This window comes from Orycteropus afer, unplaced genomic scaffold (genome assembly GCF_000298275.1).
Source record: "Orycteropus afer afer isolate SDZICR_OR568_19922 unplaced genomic scaffold, OryAfe1.0 scaffold00006, whole genome shotgun sequence".
Lineage (NCBI taxonomy): Eukaryota > Metazoa > Chordata > Mammalia > Tubulidentata > Orycteropodidae > Orycteropus > Orycteropus afer.
The window spans coordinates 12,597,376-12,614,820 of record NW_006921593.1 but is presented as its reverse complement, the minus strand read 5'-3'; the positions used below and the strand labels follow the sequence as shown (position 1 = coordinate 12,614,820).

Here is a 17,445-nt window from a genome sequence, read left to right as displayed (position 1 = left end):
GAGGAGGAGGAGGAGGAGGAGGAGGAGGAGGACGAGGACGAGGACGCCCTGGAGCTGGAGGCGCTGCAGGCCCGGCCTTCCTCCGCCTTCCCGCCGCCCTCCTCCTCTCCCTCCGTCTCCGAGCTACTGCTGCCGCTGCTGTCCCCGCTGCTGCTGCCGCTGCTCTCCGACTCCTCGGCCCCGTCCTGCTCGGCCTGGCCCTTGTCCGGGCTCTCGGGGCCCCTGGAGTCCTCAAACTGCAGCCCCGGCCCGGGCTCTGGGGGCAGCTCGCTGTCCAGGGCCTTGGGTCGCCCGGGCTTGGGCTCGCCGCCGCCACCCGCGGCCGGGGGGAAGGCGCCCAGCCCCGGAAGGCCCTTGGGCTCCTGCCAGCCCCCGACGGCCGCGTCCTCGCGAAGCAGCAGGGCCTCCTTGGCCTTCTTGCTCTTGGGCGACATCACGCCCTCGTGGTCCAGTTTGACGAGCAGCTCCGCCTCCTCCCCGGGCCTCCTCGGGCCCTTGGCGCCCGGCTCCTCGGCTGCCCGGGCCTTCTTGGGTTTGGGGCGGGTGGCGGGCATGGTGAGGGGCATGGCCGCGAGCGGCGCCGGGACCACGGCTGCGGGGGGCGCAGGCACCTCCCCAAAGGGCTCCGGCGCTGGGCAGGTGGCAAAGCTGGGGGGCACGGGGCTGGGCTGGGGAGGTGACGGGCGGGCCTTGGGGGCTTTGGGCCGCTTCTCCATGGGCTCCGGGGGGCTCTTCTTGGAATTTGGGGTGCTGATGGGCTCCAGGGCCAAGGGAGTGCTAGGGACCTCATCTGTGGGGGGCCCCTCCTCCAGGACAGCAGCTTGGTCTGGAAAAGAGAAGAAAACGTAGCAGGGGCTGCTGCCAGGGGCTCCCCATCTGTGCCAGCTCTGCCGACTCCTGTGTGGGACTGGGGGTGGGGTGCAGCACCCCACCTCAGGAAGACTGTGAGCATCTCATCACAAGCACCCAAAGGCCTGTGGACCCAACGCCGCCCTCTGGTGGCCGCAGCTTTCAAGTCTAACCCCCCCCCCCCCCCCCCCCCCGGTGCCGGGGCAAGACACAGCTTGGTGAAGTGGGAACCTCCCTTCTGCCCCTCACCTACAGCAACCCTCCACAAACCAACTCCCCTCCCAGGGCCTCAGTTTCCCGATCTGTCCACTGACAAGACAGAAGCGGTCACCTGGGAGGAGACCCGGGCCCAGGTGGCCCCCGCCCCACGTACCACCCTTGGCCTTGGCGCTGGGCTTCCGGCCACGGCCTCTGGCTTTTGCTCCGGGCTCCTCCGCCCCTGCCGTGCCGCCGTCTCTGCCTTCCCCAATGTCTTTGCTGGTTTTTCGGACGCGGCGCTTGGCACTCGGCACCAGGAGGGCCGGGGACGGCTCCGCACCTGAAGGGCACAGCAGAGGCTCAGGCCAGGGCCTGGCAGCAGGGCTCCTGCCCGTGTTCCACGGGGGGCACAGCTTTGGCAGGGTGATGGGATGGAACGGGTCGCTGACCCCCCCCAGAAGTCTGTGAGGTCAGGGGTGGTGGCCATGTCTACAGGGCTGTGGTTCAGAGCTGTGCGCTCACACAAGATGCCTGAACAGCACTCTAGGACAGTAAGGGGCAAGGACCCACACCAGCGGCCCCTGTGGTTCTCACGGCTCTACTGGAAAGCACTCACATCTTCTGGTGGTACCAGACGCTGGGCAGTCCCAGGCCCCACCTGCTCTGCCCCTCACACATATGGGGCCCTGCTAAGTCACGTCTGCCCCCCGAGCCCGTCAGTCAGGGAACGGGAGCCCCAGCCACACAGGACGCAGGCAGGAACTCAAGTCTCTGTGGACAGACGGGCCTGGAGCTAACAGTGGTCAGTCAGCCTCTGGTGCACCCGGGACAAGCCACGCGGGGAGCTTCACACATGGAACAGAAGAGGGTCCAGGCCTCCCTCACCCGTGGTTTCCGCCATGTCTCTCTCTGGTGGGTGAAAGGGTAGGGCCCGGGGCGGCACCCCAGGGGCTCCAGAGCCTGAAGCCCCAGCTCAGAGCTGGGCAGGGGGAGCTGGCCGGCAGGGGGAGCTGGCCAGCAGGGGTCCCAGGGGGAACGGGCACGACACTCACACTGGATCTTGTAGTCGGGAGGCAGGAGGCGGATGTGTGACAGGGGGATCCTCCCAGTGTCCCCATCATCGAACTCCACGGTGATGAGGTCCCCGTCGTCCTCGAGGTCCAGTAACCCTGACGGGGGAGGAGCAGGATGAGGGGCCCTGGCCCTCTGGCTGCCGGCTGAGGCAGGAGGGTGGGGGGTGGAAGTAACTGGTCCCTAAGCAGCCTCGAAGGTCCCTTTGAGTTACGCTCAATTTCCAGCCTCAAGGTTGGCAGTTCAAACCCCCGGGGGCACTGCAGAGAAAGCCGGTGACATGCTTCTGTAAAGATGCCAGCCAAGGACACCCTACAGAGGAGCTCAACTCAGACACACGGAATCGCCGTGAGCGGGAACTGACTCAGTGGCAGCGGGTTTTCACGCAGCCTTGATCTTGACACCCATGGCGGGTACACAGTGGTGCATCATGTGAGCTTCAGAGTGAGCTCGACCAACACGCATGTTACAGGGCGTGTGTCCTGGACTTCCTGCTCCACCTGGCAGCTGCCATCGGTCCTGCCAACCGAGCTCCCAAGGTCAACAAAGTAACAGTAAAGGGGGCAAAAGGGGCTTAGACCCCAAAGACAGGTGAGCGGTGGCAGTGCTGGAAGATGACTGCAGTGGACGGAGGCCACGGGCTCTGTCCCAGCGTCCCCTGCTCTGCTTGGAGGAGACACCAATGAGAAGGCACCTGTAGGGGTTGAGGGAGGGGCGGGGGCAATAGTGACCAAACTGATAGTCATGAAACCGGCACATGCTGCAAGGTGACTGCTGGAGAGCAGCTCTGGATGGAAGGCTATTAGGTGCATGTGAGGAGGGTGGGACAGGTGAGGGACGGGGAGGAGGGTGTAAAGGAGGGACAGGGGGATAGTGGGAGGCCCCCCTTCCAAACCAAGGACAACAGAGACCTCTGCATCCTGCATGGTGACACCCAACCCCTTCCTCAAAGGCCAATGTCAACCCTGCAGCCCCAGAGACAGAGAAGTTGGGGACTCTTGCTGCCAAAAGGGAAGGAAGGTCCCTGAGTGGCACAGTTTGCACTCAGCTGCTAATCTCAAGGTTGGCGGTTCGAACCCACCCAGAGACGCCATGGAAGGAAGTCCTGGCAACCTGCTTCCATAGAAGACGACAGCCAAGGAAACCCCTGCAGCAGCTCTCCTCCGTAACCGCGGGCTGCCGGGAGTCGGAACCAGCAGCAACGGGAAAGGAGGAGCCCTACAGACGCTGGCACTGAGGAGTCCCCCAACAAAAGGTTCCGTCTGCTGAGTCACCAGGCCCCCAACAAAAGGTTCCGTCTGCTCAGGGTCACCAGGCCCATGGTGAACAATCTCCAACACTCTTGTTAACATCTCTCTGCTAAGGGCAGCCAGAGACTGAAGAACCACCTCTACTGAAAGAAAGAACCGAAAATGGGTGAGAACGCACCCGCGGCAGAGATAACACAGGGAGCTTAAGAAAAGTAACAGAAAAGATGTGTCATCTGAAGAAAATGCTGTAAAGACAATGCATCAGCTTGAAGAGATATCCAGAGAACAGGAACAGACTCTGGGATATTCTAAAGGATGGCAGAAGCTTTGAAAATGGAATAGAAGGACAAGAAGATTCCAGAAGGCTGAATAAAAAAGATAAAGGAAGAAGCAGTTAAGAGAACAAAAGATACAAAGGCTGAGGAGTCAATTCAGGAGGGTCACCAGACTCTTAAGAATTCCAGGGAAAATACATAAAATAAGGTGAGGAAACTTACCAAAGAGATAATACATAACACCTGTGACAGCTGGAACTTGTGGAAGGCAGAAACCCACCTGGGAAGGAAACTCAACTATTTCCCACTAACACAGAGCAATGGGAAAATGGTAAGACTGTACCCTGGTAATGGTGGAAAATGTGCAAGACCCAGAAAGCAAGGCAGGCTCCTCCACTGGACAAGAAAAGATTCCAGGACTAAAGGACATTTGTTTCAAAATCAAAGCCCATCACCTAACCCTGTGGCTCAACTTTGAGCCAAACAATAGACCGGTCTATAAGATGAACACCACTGGAGGTACTCACGCTTGAGACCAACCAACCACACCAGGGAAGAGACAAGGGCAGGATGCAGGGAAATGATAAACACAGGGAAGAAGTGGAAAAGAGCTGTTACACTGTGAGGATTGCAGTCACCTTCACAGAACAACCTGTGTGTGAATCACCAAATGGAAAACCAATTTGCCCTGTAAACTTTCACCCAAATCACGATAAAAAGTTAAAAAACCCAAGTCTTCCACCCCTGAGGATCCAGCATGATGAAAACGTACACACATGCAGAAAAATCACATGAAACTCTAGATCAAGGGACAATGACAAGATCCTAGAAGTTTCTAGAGAGAAAAAGACAGATGTCCTACAAAGATTTGGGAAGAACAAAGGCATGGAGGTTCTCAGACAACATTGAAAGTGAGATAAAAATCGGACAATAATTCTGAAACGTGTTATTTGCAACCTAGAATTTATACCCAGCTCGACTATCACTGCGTTTAACACTACGCAGAGATTCAGACACTCAGTACTCAGAAACTTCCCTCCTATAGACTGTTTCTCAGAAAGCTACTCAAAAATCCTTTATTGAAATGAAGGAATACACCAAGAAAGAGAAACACATGAGATTCAACAAAGAAGGGCAGCAAATGGGATCATCAGAAGGGTGGATTTCTCTCTGGGAAGTCCCAAAAGTGACAGCTGTATGATGACAAAACAACTAGTCCATCATGGCACAGGGGGACAGCAGGCCCCAGGAGACAAGAACCCAAGACAGACTGTTACTGCAACAAGAGGACTCAGAATTTTAGGAAGAGTTTGATGGTCAATCAGTGACTATTCCTTGCCTGATATCCTGTGTCAGATACACCTGAGACCCTGTTAGACATCTGTTGCTTTCCCTGCCAGTATGTCTTTTCCTGAGGAGCCCTGGTGGCACAGAAGTTAAGTCCTCGTGCTCAGCTGCTAACCAGAAGGTCACTGGTTCAAACCCATCAGCGGCTCCACAGGACAGAGACCTGGCGATCTGCTCCCATGAAGACTGCAGCCTAGGAAATCCTAGGGTTTCTTACCTTGTCCTATTGGGTAGCTGTGAATCAGAATCAGTATAAATTGTATGAAATCTAAACACAGAGCAAGTAGTTCCGAAGGAAGTTCAGGGTCAGAGATTGATGGACTCCGAGTGTAAAACAGGAACTCTGTGCCACAGGGGTCAAAGCATTTGGCTGCTAGCCTTTTGGTTGGCGGTTCGAACCCACAAGCCACTCTGAGGCAATGTGTTTCTGTAAAGACTTACAGCCTTGGAAACCCTCTGGGGCAGTTCTCTTCTGTCCTAGGATCGATATGAGTTGGAATCAACCAGATGGCCATAGGTTTATATCTATAGACGTAATCCCACATGAATATAGGGCTTAATCTGTTATGTTAATGAGGCCGGGTCATGCCAAGTATGTCTTAAACCTAAAGATTTCTGACATATGAGCACACAAACACACACACACACACACAGACAGACAAGCACAAACCAGGGAAAGGCAGATGTGTCAGGGGGATCACCAAGACACTGAGAAACACCAAGGAGCTGAAAGCCTGGACACACAGCGAGCCTTCCCCTGAATTCAGACTCACAGCGTCCTAAATTACGAGAAAATAAACTCCTGTTTGTTAAAGTCCCCCCTTTGGGGTATTTCTGTCACAGCAGCACTAGGAGACTGAGACTGGCCATCAGAGTCAAGTTCTGGTCACCAAACAAAGCCACAGCAGTATGTTAGAGGACAAGGACACCCCGGGCAGGGCCAGCTCACCTCGGACCACAGTGCCTGGGTAGAGGCACCGGTACTGCTGACTCCAGTATGCAGCGATCCTGGTCCCCTGGGGCAGGAAGCGTGTGGAGGCCGGCCTCACGTCAATGATCTGAGGAGAGTGTGCCGTATGAGAGCCAGGCGGTGCCTCAGGCAGGAACTAAGTCACAGCCTCAGCCTCTGACCCACCCCACCAACCCCGGGCCCTGCCACCCCTTACCGCCTCCTGCAGCAGCTGCTCCAGGCAGTAGATGTGGGGTCTGTTCCCACGCTCCCCTTCTACCACCACACGGTATCTGCAAGGCCAGGTTCAAGGTGGGTACAGTGGCAGGGGCCCAAGACCCCCCAGCGGGAGCGTTCCCCAGGCCCACCACTACCAGCTCTCTCCCACACAGCACTGGGTCCAGAAATCAGACTTTAAAAGCTGGATAACTTGCTGTAGAAAATGGGAGCCAAGCACCCCCCTTTTGGGGCCTCATCTCCTCATCTGTGTCTCTAGGAGTGGAGGGTAAGATGGAGTCCCTGTGTGATGTTACTGGTTCATGCACTTGGCTGCTAACTGGAAGACTGAAGGGTCGAGTCCACCCAGAGGCAGTTGGAAGAAAGGTTTGGTGACCTACTTCCACAAATGTCACTGGAAACTGTGTGGCACACAGTTCCACTCTGACCCACAAGGGGACGATGGACATGGAAGCCGGCTCCATGGCCTCTGGCTTCTGGAGGCCCTGGGTGGTGCAAATAACTAATGCACTTGTCACCAAAAGGCTGGAGGTGCAAGTCCACCCTGAGGGCCCTTGGAAGAAAGGACTGGCAATCAACTTCCAAAAAAATCGGCCCCCGACGATCACACGCACCACAGGTCTACTGTGACACACATGGGGTTGCTGAGTCAGAAATGACTGTAACTGGAGGTGGCAGAGGGTGAGCCGGAGCTGGCCAAGCCAGATCCCGCCCCATTCCATAGTGACCCGCTAGCAGCCCACACCTGGAGCCCCACCAAGTGTTTCTCCTCCCAGTCTCGCAGGAGCCTGGCCTGGCCCTCATCAGTCCCACCTGATGAAGGGGAGCCAAGGCCGGCAGCAGGAGGCAGCCCGCCCTCAGGCACCGCACGGCCCTGGGGCAGGCGCGGGTGGGTCCCCCATGCTGATCTGGCACTCACATGTCCGGTGAGTGCACAGTCTGCACGTGTCCGGCGTACAGCAGCTTGTCGTCCATGGGGATGAGCACGCGTAGCCCGTCCCTGAGCTCGTCCTTGTCGATGACACAGGAGCGAGGGGCTGCATGCAGGACGGGGCGGTGAGGTGGGGTGGGGTGGAGTGGGGTGGCCCTCCTCCCAGGCCTCCCTGGCCCCCGTCACAGCCTATGGACCGGTGCACACCTCTGGTGTGTGTACCTCCCTCTACCCACTGCCCGGCCCTACGTGTCTCAAAAGACCCAAGGCACGAGGAATGCTCCATCCCAAAGACTCACTCCCCTGTGCCAGACCGGAAGCTCTGGGTCACCAACCCGCCCACCCCAACTCAGGACCCTCTCCCTTCTAGGCCCACCCACCCTTTGCTGCGGCTGACTATGGCCACGCCCAGGGCCTCAGACCACCCGGAGCACCTTCCTCACTCCCTCAGCCAGACCCCTGAACGGCTGTCAGCACCCCCCATGCCTGCTATCTCCTCCCTTGCTCGTCCCTCAGCCCAAGTCTACCCCCTTGTGCCCACACCCGGCTCTCACCGAGGACACCAAGGGGGTCATCGGAACGAAGGCCATCATGTAGTCCCTGCTCACCTACTTCTCACTACTTTCAATGCTGTGGGCCACTCTCTCTTAAAGCACCTCTTCTTTGGACCCCTGCACACATACCCTCTGCTATGGGCTGAATCGTGTCCCCAAACACATGTATGTTGAAGTCCTAGCCCTTGGTGCCTGTGAACATGGCTTTGTTTGGAAACAGGGTCTTTAAACACATTATCTCTTAACGTGAAGTCATCCCACTGGAGTAGGTGAGCCCTAAGCCTAATCCCTTCTAAGAGATGTCTTATAAAAGGAGGGACACCATGAAAAGCGGCTTCCTTTGCCAGGAGACATGAAGAACTGGATGGTGCCTGCTACCGTTACTGAAGGTTTGGGTGAATGATGCTACAAAAGAATGAAGATCAAAAGGGGGGAGAAATGCGGAACAGAATTTCAAATCCTCATAGAACTCAGACTTTCTGGAGCCACTGAGGCTGGATGAAACCCCCCAAAACTACTGCCCTGAGATAATCTTTAATCTGAAACTAAAAACAGCCCCAGAAATCTTTAAACCAACCGATAGTTTAGTTTATTAAGAAGATCTGCCTTGAGCTGTGCTTTGTAAAAGAACTACCTAGGTGAGATCAAAGTGACTAGAGCAACACAAAAGGTCAGACAGGAACCGTAGGAGGCAGTGAACTCATGTTAATGGGGCAGGAACGAGTCGGAAAAGGAGGACAAAAACGGCTGAACAACTCAAAGGATGGACCAACATCATGGAATGGTACGTGGCTGAACCATGTAGATTCTCAACTTGTATGTTCTGCTCTGTATATTCGCCACAGTATCAAAAGAGTAAAATAATTTGCATCATAGTGTGAGGATGACGCCCAACGAACCCACTGGCCCCAGGAGGATGTGTGAGCTGTGAGGCCGTGCCAACCAGCCCAGATCAGGCCGTCCTCAGCCTGCCGATTGTATAGGGGTCAGCCCAGCCCAAAGCATGCCTGCTGCTTGTGAGATGTGGTGGCTGTTTGTTACGCAGCCATAGCTGACTGATACACCTCCTGCCAGGTGACAAAATGCCTCAGAGATGGCCCCGCTCCTCCTCTCACTCCAAGATCCCTGCATGAATGGGAACGTCCACCACCCCATTGCCGTGGTCAATGACCACTGCCGCCCTGACACTCCCCAGTTCACATACCATCTCTCCTGCACCTCCAGAACCCCACATCCAAGCACCTCAACATCGCTCCCACAGGATATCCTCTAACACCCCACACCCTGGGCGTCACGGTCCAGCACACAACCTCCTGTGACCGCAGACTCAAAGGCACCCACTCTCCCTTCACACCTAGCCAGGCTGGGGACCTGCCACCACCAGCTGCCACCCTGTTCTCTCTCTCATCTGTTCAAAGAACCCACCACCATGTCCCAACCTCCCTCCTAATGGACTCAAACTCACCCCTGGACTGTGTCCCCAAAACAGACTGAAATTCTGGCTGAACACTGCAACAGTTTAACCATGAGATGAATGAAATCAGTTGGCCTTGGGAGACCAAAACATCCCCTACCCTGCAATCTAACGTAATGACCATACGTCCAATGAGACGTGATGTAAACACCTTCCATAATGCTGTAGTGTGTAATCAACCAATCAGATCCGAGCTCATGCCAGTGCAGGCTGGGTCCTAAACCTTATCACTTCTGAGATTAGACACACAGACACATGGAGCCACGTGAGGATCAATCGTCTCTAAGCCAAGGAACCAAGAACACCTGGGGCTACCAACAAGGAAGGAATTGACAAGGACGGAATCGACAAGGAAGGAATCGACAAGGGAGGAACGGACACAGCTGGGACCCCGATTTGGACTCTGAGCCTCCAGAACTGTGAGAAAATTAATTCCTGCTCTAAAAAGCTCCCCACTGTGGCGTCTGTGTGATGGCAGCTCGAGGACACCAAGGCACCCTTTGTCTGCACCCTTGCTGCAGCCACAGCTGCCTTCACACTGGACTCCCACCTGCCCTCAGGGCCCCGACAGTTCACACTGTAGCACAGCCCAAGGGATCATTTCAAAGCCAAACCATGCCACCCAAATCACAACAAGTTAAAAGAAAAATCCAATGACACCATTCCCCCATATACAACTCTCGACAGACAGCTTGTTTTTCTTTAGACAAATATTGAACTCCTCACCCCAAGGTCCACGAGACTGGGCAACCCTCCTTCTGCCTCCTCCCCAGCCCCCAGGCTGTGCTCTCACCCCCTAAGCCACAGCCAAACTGCCTTTGCTTCAGTTTATCTCCGGGGCCACATTCCTGCCTACCCCAGGGCCTTTGCACATGCTGCTCCTTCGTCCCCGGGCCTCCGTCAGCTCCCCTTCTACTCGTCTCAGGTCTTGTCTCAGGTCCAGCTGGCCCAGGGCAGCCTCCTGCCTCCCCCACAGTCCATGCCTGGCAGTCCCTGGCCCAGTCCCTGGCACTCACCTGGCGTCAGTGGCCGCTCCAGGGCCCCGCCACGTGGCAGGTGCTCGTCTTCCGAGAAGCTCGAGTCCTGGTTGGGCTCAAAGTCCTCCTCGGCAGCCATGCTCTCCATGAGCTTGCTCACGGCTCCCCCCTTCCCACGGTTCTGTGACAGAGCACAGCAGACCCCAGCCTGGAGGAGGGCCCGTCATCCCACGGGGCTGGGGGATTCCAGGCAGGCCACTGGGGCATCCAGCAGGTACATGGGGGGCACTTTACCCCGGAGGCCATGCCTGGGACCCTCCCCCAGGCCGGAGCTCAAGGGTGTGCTGAAGTGAACATCCCGCAGCCACCTCAGGGTCCCCTCGAGGAAACACGGGCAGCCCCGAGGCAGGGAAGGAGGGAGCCTGGCCTGTAAGGGGGCCAACTGGCATGAGGGGTGGGCGTCATCAGGTATGCTCCACCTGTCACATGGGCAAAGGAATTCACCCAAGCCTGGGAGCACGGGGGGACCCTCACCCAGATGTCACGTGGGGGGTCATCGGCCCCTCTCATTCTGGGGCCAGGGGCCAGGTCCTACTTATCATCCAAGACCCAGCCATGTCCCTTTGCCTCTGGGATCGCCAATGTTGCGAGGGTCCAAACAAAAACCCCTTACCACCAATGGGACCCCACTCGACCCCAGGAACACAAGGGGGTATGGCATGGTGGACACGACACTGTACCCTAACACCTGGGCCTCTCCCACCCAAAGCGGGGGGGAACCCTCACCTCTTTTTTCACCTCTTTCCCCTTGGCCTTGGCTTTGCTTCTCTTGGTGGTGGCCAGGGAGCTGGTGTGGGGGGCGCGGGCCTCAGAAGGCAGGGCGGGCGTGCGGGGCGGTGGCAGGGCGGCTGTCGACCCTGTCTCCTTCCCCTTCTTCTTCTGCAGGAAGAAAAACAAAGCGGTGGTCAGATGCCCCCTGTCTGCAGAGGGGGTCCCCACCCCCTCCCAGTCCCTACTCCCTGCACCCACCACTCACCCTCCTTCCAACACCACGCAACACCCAAGAGTTCACTGCCGACAGAGGACTCCCTCACCCTTTCTCCTCGCAAATTTGTTTTTAGCTGTTTTATTATCATGCTGTATTGCTGGTGGGCACGTCTCCCGCATAAACAGAAAACCAAACGCACTGCCGTCGAGTCAATCCAACTTCGACCTTATGGGACAGAGTAGAGCTGCCCCATAGGATTTCCTAGGCTGAAATCCTCATGACAGCTCACCGGGCCTTTCCTCCTCCGGAACTGCTGGGGGTTCAAACCGCCAACCTTCTCATCAGCACCAAGGTGCCACCAGGGCAGCTCACCCGGTATTACTCGTTGATAAACACACACACTGGATTGTAAGGAGCTCTGGAGGCACCGTGGTTAAGGTATTTGGCTACTAACCAAAAGGTTGGTGGTTCAAACCCACCAGTTGTTCCACAGGGAAAGATGAGGCTGTCTGCTTCTGTAAAGATTTATAGCCTTGGAAATGCAACTGGGGTGTCGCTGTGAGTTGAACTCGACCCGATGGCAGGGGATTTGGTTTTGGTTTTTCAAACTGAATAGTACACAAAGCTGTGCAAGTTCCTCTCTAACCATCCTCCCAACCACCTCTGGCAACAGCTTGCCTCATCCTTCCAGAACCTTCCACACACACATACACACACCCATGTAGATATGAATGTGTGCAGCACTAAGGAGCCTTGGTGGTGCAGTGGTTTAGTGCCTGGCTGCTGAGGGAAAAGTCGAAAGTCCAAACCTGCCAGCAGCTCTGCGGGGGCTACATGCCTGACTGCTGGCCGAAAGGCTGGCGGCGTGAACCCACCCCAGGGCGCCTCTGAGAACAGGTCACAGCCTTGAAGACGCCGTGGAGTCCTACTGTACTCTCGCGGGGTCGCCCCAAGTCGGACGCGGCTCCACGGTGGCTGGAGGCAGCTCATGTCTATTCTCCAACAGCTAGCTGCCCCGTGTGCCGTGCCTCGGAGGGTCCCCCAACTGTTCACGCTTCCGAATGGTGCCACAGAAACAGGACATTACTGGCTGGTGCTACATACTAGTTCCTTGAAGCGTGTTTAAGACCATGTGGCTGTGGCCTCTGGGCGGCTCCAGATGTGCCCATTCCCACCTGCCCGGCACACTCCTCCTCTCCTCGGTCGCCCCGGTGCGCCGAGACGAGGCTCCGCCCCACTGCAGGGGGCTGCCCTGCCCCACAGGGTTTCCTAGGCTGTGTCTTTCAGGAGCTGAGCACCAGGCCTTTCTCCAGCAGAGTGGTTGGTGGTTCCGACTGCTGACCTCTCAGTTAGCAGATGAGTGCTCAACCACTGTGCCACCAGGACTCTCTGTGCTTCTGTTAAGGGTCTGACATAATGTGGGCAGAGAACGGTGATGGGGGAACAACACAGTGAGAGGATTCACATCACTGAACTGTCCAGAACCCTGGTGGCATAGAGGGAAAGCACCCTGCTGGTAACTAACAGGTCGGTGGTTCGAACCCACCAGCCGCTCCGTGGGATAAAGATGAGGCCGTCTGCTTCGGGAAAGATGTCCAGCCTCGGGAACCCTATGGGGTCAGTGTGAGCCGGCGTGGAAGCCATGGCCGTGGGTTGGGTTAAGGAGTAATCAGGGATGAGTAGGAGACACTCTCACGGGGAGAGCGGACTGCGTTATCAGAGCCCCCAAACTGGAAATAACCTAAAAGCCAGCCACCTGCTGGGGAAACACAGGCCATCTGCACACACAATCACCCGCTCACACTACAGCCGCCCACAGCACGGGAAAAGGCAAGGATGACAGCGGGGGAAAAAGCAGGACCCCAAAACTAGTCAGCAGAACCCAGAGACTCGGAGTCAAGAGGAATGTAACTCCACGCATTTCAAAGAGGCCTGTCTAACACAGAAGGACCAAGAACAGGGGCCGGGGGAGGCTGAAAATGTCGTACTGTTGCATCTAACACATCGTGACACACATACATGTAACGTGCCACACGACACGCTCAGCAGGCACAGAAACCAACCCGTGAGGGACTTATGTGGTTCGCAAAACATACGCTGTGTGTTATTTGCACAAAAATACAATAAATGGAAAAAAGGTAACACTAGGCAAAGGCTACCAAGACAACAGTAGAAGCCACCAATCAAACTCAAAGACGACTGCATCAAAAAGAAAATGTTTTAAGGATGAAAGGCAATCTGCATTGCAGAAAAATCTTTCATCACAAAGCTTTGTCTCTACTTTTGGAAAAACATGTATTTGTATACACACTGTGTTTCCTAGTTTCTGACATTTGTATCAACCATACTCCTACTTCTGAAACCAGAAGGCATCCTAAGGGCTGAATGAATGTTTAACGTGGTTAAATTTCTTTTTCTCTCCAATGTGTTATTAAAGACACAGTTCATTTTACGGGGCACGTCCTGGCAGCAGTACACAGAGGAAAAAGAGAAAAAAGAAAAAGTTTCTCAAGTAGATTTTCATTTTGGTCCTTTTCTTTATTATCTCTACTTTCCAAACTATTGTTACAATCCAAAAAAACCTGCCAACTTTCTCTTCGGCCAGAAAACCCACTTCTGAGAGCTTTTATTTTTTTTCTCTCTATGAAAATAATGCCAAGGACACGATAGGTGACCCTGGATAAAGTCGGGGGAAATGTAGAACCAGCTCAAATCCAGAAAGTAGACCAGACTTCCTGGCCTGATGGAGGCTGGGGGAACGCCCAACACCACTGTCCTAAGTCACCCGTCGGGCACAGAACTGAAGCCACTCCTGGGGCCACCCAAGGAACAATGCCATGGTGAGGATGCGCATTATTCAATGGAAAAGGAGCTTGCTAGGTAAATTTTCACCTAATGCACAAAATGTTCAAAAAGAGAAAAGAACGTCATATATGGCGGAAGTTCTGCCCACAGGACACATTCACTGCTGTGGTTCATAACAGCAAATACGAACCAATTCACCGACAGGCCGCCAGCTCGATGGGGCGAAAACACAGACCACGGCCCTCCAATGGTAGGTTATTGGCTGTTTAAAAATATTTTAAAAAGAAAGTGTTTACAAAAAGCTCCTAAGATCTAAACACGCACGTGGTAGTATGACACTAGGTTTAAAAAGCTGGGGACAAAAGTATATTCCAAAAAAATTGTTAACAGCGGTTGCTCTCGGATTGATTGGTCAGACCTGATTTCCTTGAGTGTCCTTTTCATGGATAATTAATCTGTTCTCATCTAGGTCCTTGGCACATCCACCAAAGGCTGGGATTGTGTGGGCCTCTCGCCCTCCGAGGTCCCTGGGTGGCACAAAGGGTCTGTGCTTGATGCTAACCTGAAGCTGGTGGTTCACATCCACCCATGGCACTGTGAAGAAAAGCCTGATGTGGTGAGCTTCCACAAAGACGGCACCCAAGGGTACCGTGGAGCAGTTCCCCTCTCAGCCGCGGGGTCATCAGGAGTCACAGCCGACTTGAAGGCAACCAGTCAGGGGTTTTGTTTTTGGTCAGGTCCTCCAGCCCAATGGCTCCAGCTCTTCAAACACCAGGAAGTGGGAAGCCAGGGGCCGCAGCAGGAGATCCAAGCGGGGTCTCAGGGTGTCTAGTGGCGGTGATGGTGAAGTCACCAAGACCAAGGCGCCATCTTCAGCAAGACGCAGACAGGCAGTGTGGCCCAGTGGTTAGGCGCCAGGGGCCAGAGCTAAACTCCTGGAGTCCACAGCTCAGCTCTGAGCAATACTGGGTGCTACAGCCTTGGCAAGGCATTTCCCTCTCACGTGTCAGTGCAAAATGAGTTACCTATCTCCCGTGGTTTTATTACTATTATCATTATTATTTTAAACTGCAGTAAAATGCATATGTAACATAAAATTTCCCATCTTCACACTGAAAATGTCTGAGTGTAAAACTCGGTGGCATTAAGTACAATGACAACGTGGAACCGCCGCCACTCCTACCTATTTCCAGATCCTTCTGACCATCCCCAAAGACGCCCCATCTGTTCGCCAACAGCTCCCCTTCCCCTCTCCCCAGCCCTGAGTGACTTCCAATCTACTTCCTGTCTCCCTCACATGCCAGTCCCGGGTATCCTACATCAACGGGGTCACACAACATTTGCCCTTCTGTGCCTGGCTTCTTTCACTCAGCACCGTGTTTTCAAGGGTCACCCACACTGTAGCATGGACCAGAACCTCGTGTCTTCAGGGCTGGGTGATGTTCCTTTGTGTGGATGGACCACACCATGGGTCTCCATTCACCTGCTGATGGCCACTTGGGGTGCATGCCCCTCCTGGTGACTGTGAACAGCACTGCAGTGAACGCTGTGTGTGGGCATCTGACCGAGTCCTTGCTTTCTTCTGGGACTCCCATGGGGCAGCTGGTGGGGTCACCATCAGTGTTATCTTCATCTCTGTAGCACCTTCACCTCCAAGGCCTAGAAAACCTGAGAAGGCTTCGGCTACGAGGGACAAAGGTGTCAGCAGGTAACACAGAGATACACGCCTCAACCTCACCATCTCCGTTGTCCAGAGATCACTGCTTGAGTCTTATCTGTTTTGTGACTTTCCCACAAATATCACTGGTATTTCTTCTCCATTATGGTTAGGTTGTGTGTCAACTTGGCTGGGCCTGGTTTTGAGCAGCTGGGCGGCTGGAGATAGTGATTCTCCGTGATGAGACTGGTCATCAACTCCATGGTGCAATCTATGGGAGCAGCTGAGTAGCTGCCTTAGGGAATGTGGTCTACTTCCCGGATATGAGAAGACAGCTTTGAGAAAGGCCTCGGAGCCTTTTTGGCACGCTTGGATCCAACACGTAGCCGAGTCTTCGTTCAGTAGCCTGCCATGCTGTCTGCCCACCATGAGCCTGTTCCTGGACTCGCACTAGTGGCCTGCCACGGTGCTTGATACTTCGACTCTGCCATTTCACATGTCAACCTTGGGTTTGTCAGCCTCAGCAGCCAGCAGCTGCCTGAGTTAAGAGATGCCTCCAGCTCCAATGAACCAGGAGCCAGAGGCGTAGTCGGAATCAACTTGGCGACAACTGTCAACTCACATCACTCTAGTGTGACCACGTCAATGTCACTGGTGAGAGGGGCGTCACCCAGCCCCTGGAGCTGGCACTTTGAACTCGGACTTCTAGCCTCCTAAGCTGAAAGAGAACAAACCCCTATCTGTTCAATCCACACATGTGTGGTGTTTCTGTTCGAGCTGCGTAAGGCAACCAAAACATCCACGTAGTGGACTGAAGTGGGTCCCCCGGGAGACATGAAGTCCGGTACCTGGCACATGACTGTGTTTGGACACTCAGTCTGTCTTTGAAGATCTTACCAGTGACATTAATGAGGGCATACTAGAGAAGCTGTTGGCAGCTGCCATCAAGCCAATTCTGATTCACCGATGTTTTCAGTTAGTAGTCCGGTGCAGAACCAGCGGTGCCAGGCAGGGACTCTGCCAGATTGTGTGGGGGGTCCTGATCCTATATGACTTGTGTCTTATCACAGAGGAGGGTAGACACGGAGACAGAGTCACACCCAGGGAGAGGTGGTACGTGAAGAGACAGCTACAGGGAGCAAAAAAGACAAAGCTACCAAGGATTGCTGGCAGCCACTTGAGGCCAGGGCAGAGACAGGGAACAGTTTCCCACAGACGAAATCAACACGGCTGACCACCTGATCTGGACCTCTGGCCTCCAGAGCAGTGAGAAGACACATTTCTGTTCCTTAAAGCCACCCACTGTATGGCATTTTGTTACTGCAGGCCCAGGAGACTAGAACATTCCATCGGGACACAGGGTAGAAGTCCCCAAGTCAGAGACTCCTGTTGAGAGCTAGCTGTTAAAGTCTGAATACAACCACCTGAAGGGGGAAAAGTTGGCACTCCGCTTCCTAGCAGCCAGTGCAAAAAGGGAAGCAGGTCTAATCATCACAGACTTCTGAAAAGCAAGTGCTCATAACCTGGGATGTCTGTGGAGACTACAAGGAACCTGAACTGGAAAGGGAAAAAAACCCCGTCTCCATTTTCACCAGGGAGCTCTGGTGGCATAGTGCCTAAGGCACTTGACTGCTAACCAGAAGGCTGGCGGTTCAAACCCACCAGCCACTTCTCAGAAGGAAGGTTGAGCAATCTACTTCTGTAGTGATAACTGCCTCGGAAACCCAAGGAGGGGTCGCTATGAGTCGGATCCAACTCGACAGCAATGAGTTTGGTTTTTTGGTTTATTTTCACTAACTTTTTTTTTTCATTTACTGTGATTTGGGTGAGTTTACGGAGCAAATTCACTTTCCATACAGCAGCTCACATACGCTTTGTCTCAT

General features: G+C 54.7%; 1 protein-coding gene across 1 annotated transcript in view; it reads right to left on the bottom strand.

Moving 5' to 3' along the window:
- The window catches only part of TNRC18 (trinucleotide repeat containing 18), a 91,405-nt gene that overhangs the window by 8,529 nt on the left and 65,431 nt on the right, over positions 1–17,445 (bottom strand). Inside the window, exons 20-27 of the mRNA XM_042781140.1 lie at positions 10,899–11,051; positions 10,152–10,293; positions 7,096–7,213; positions 6,157–6,232; positions 5,940–6,048; positions 2,100–2,216; positions 1,223–1,387; positions 1–826 (exon numbers count right to left, since the gene is read on the bottom strand). Coding sequence (XP_042637074.1) covers positions 1–826; positions 1,223–1,387; positions 2,100–2,216; positions 5,940–6,048; positions 6,157–6,232; positions 7,096–7,213; positions 10,152–10,293; positions 10,899–11,051 — 1,706 coding nt within the window. The remainder of the gene's footprint in view (positions 827–1,222; positions 1,388–2,099; positions 2,217–5,939; positions 6,049–6,156; positions 6,233–7,095; positions 7,214–10,151; positions 10,294–10,898; positions 11,052–17,445) is intronic.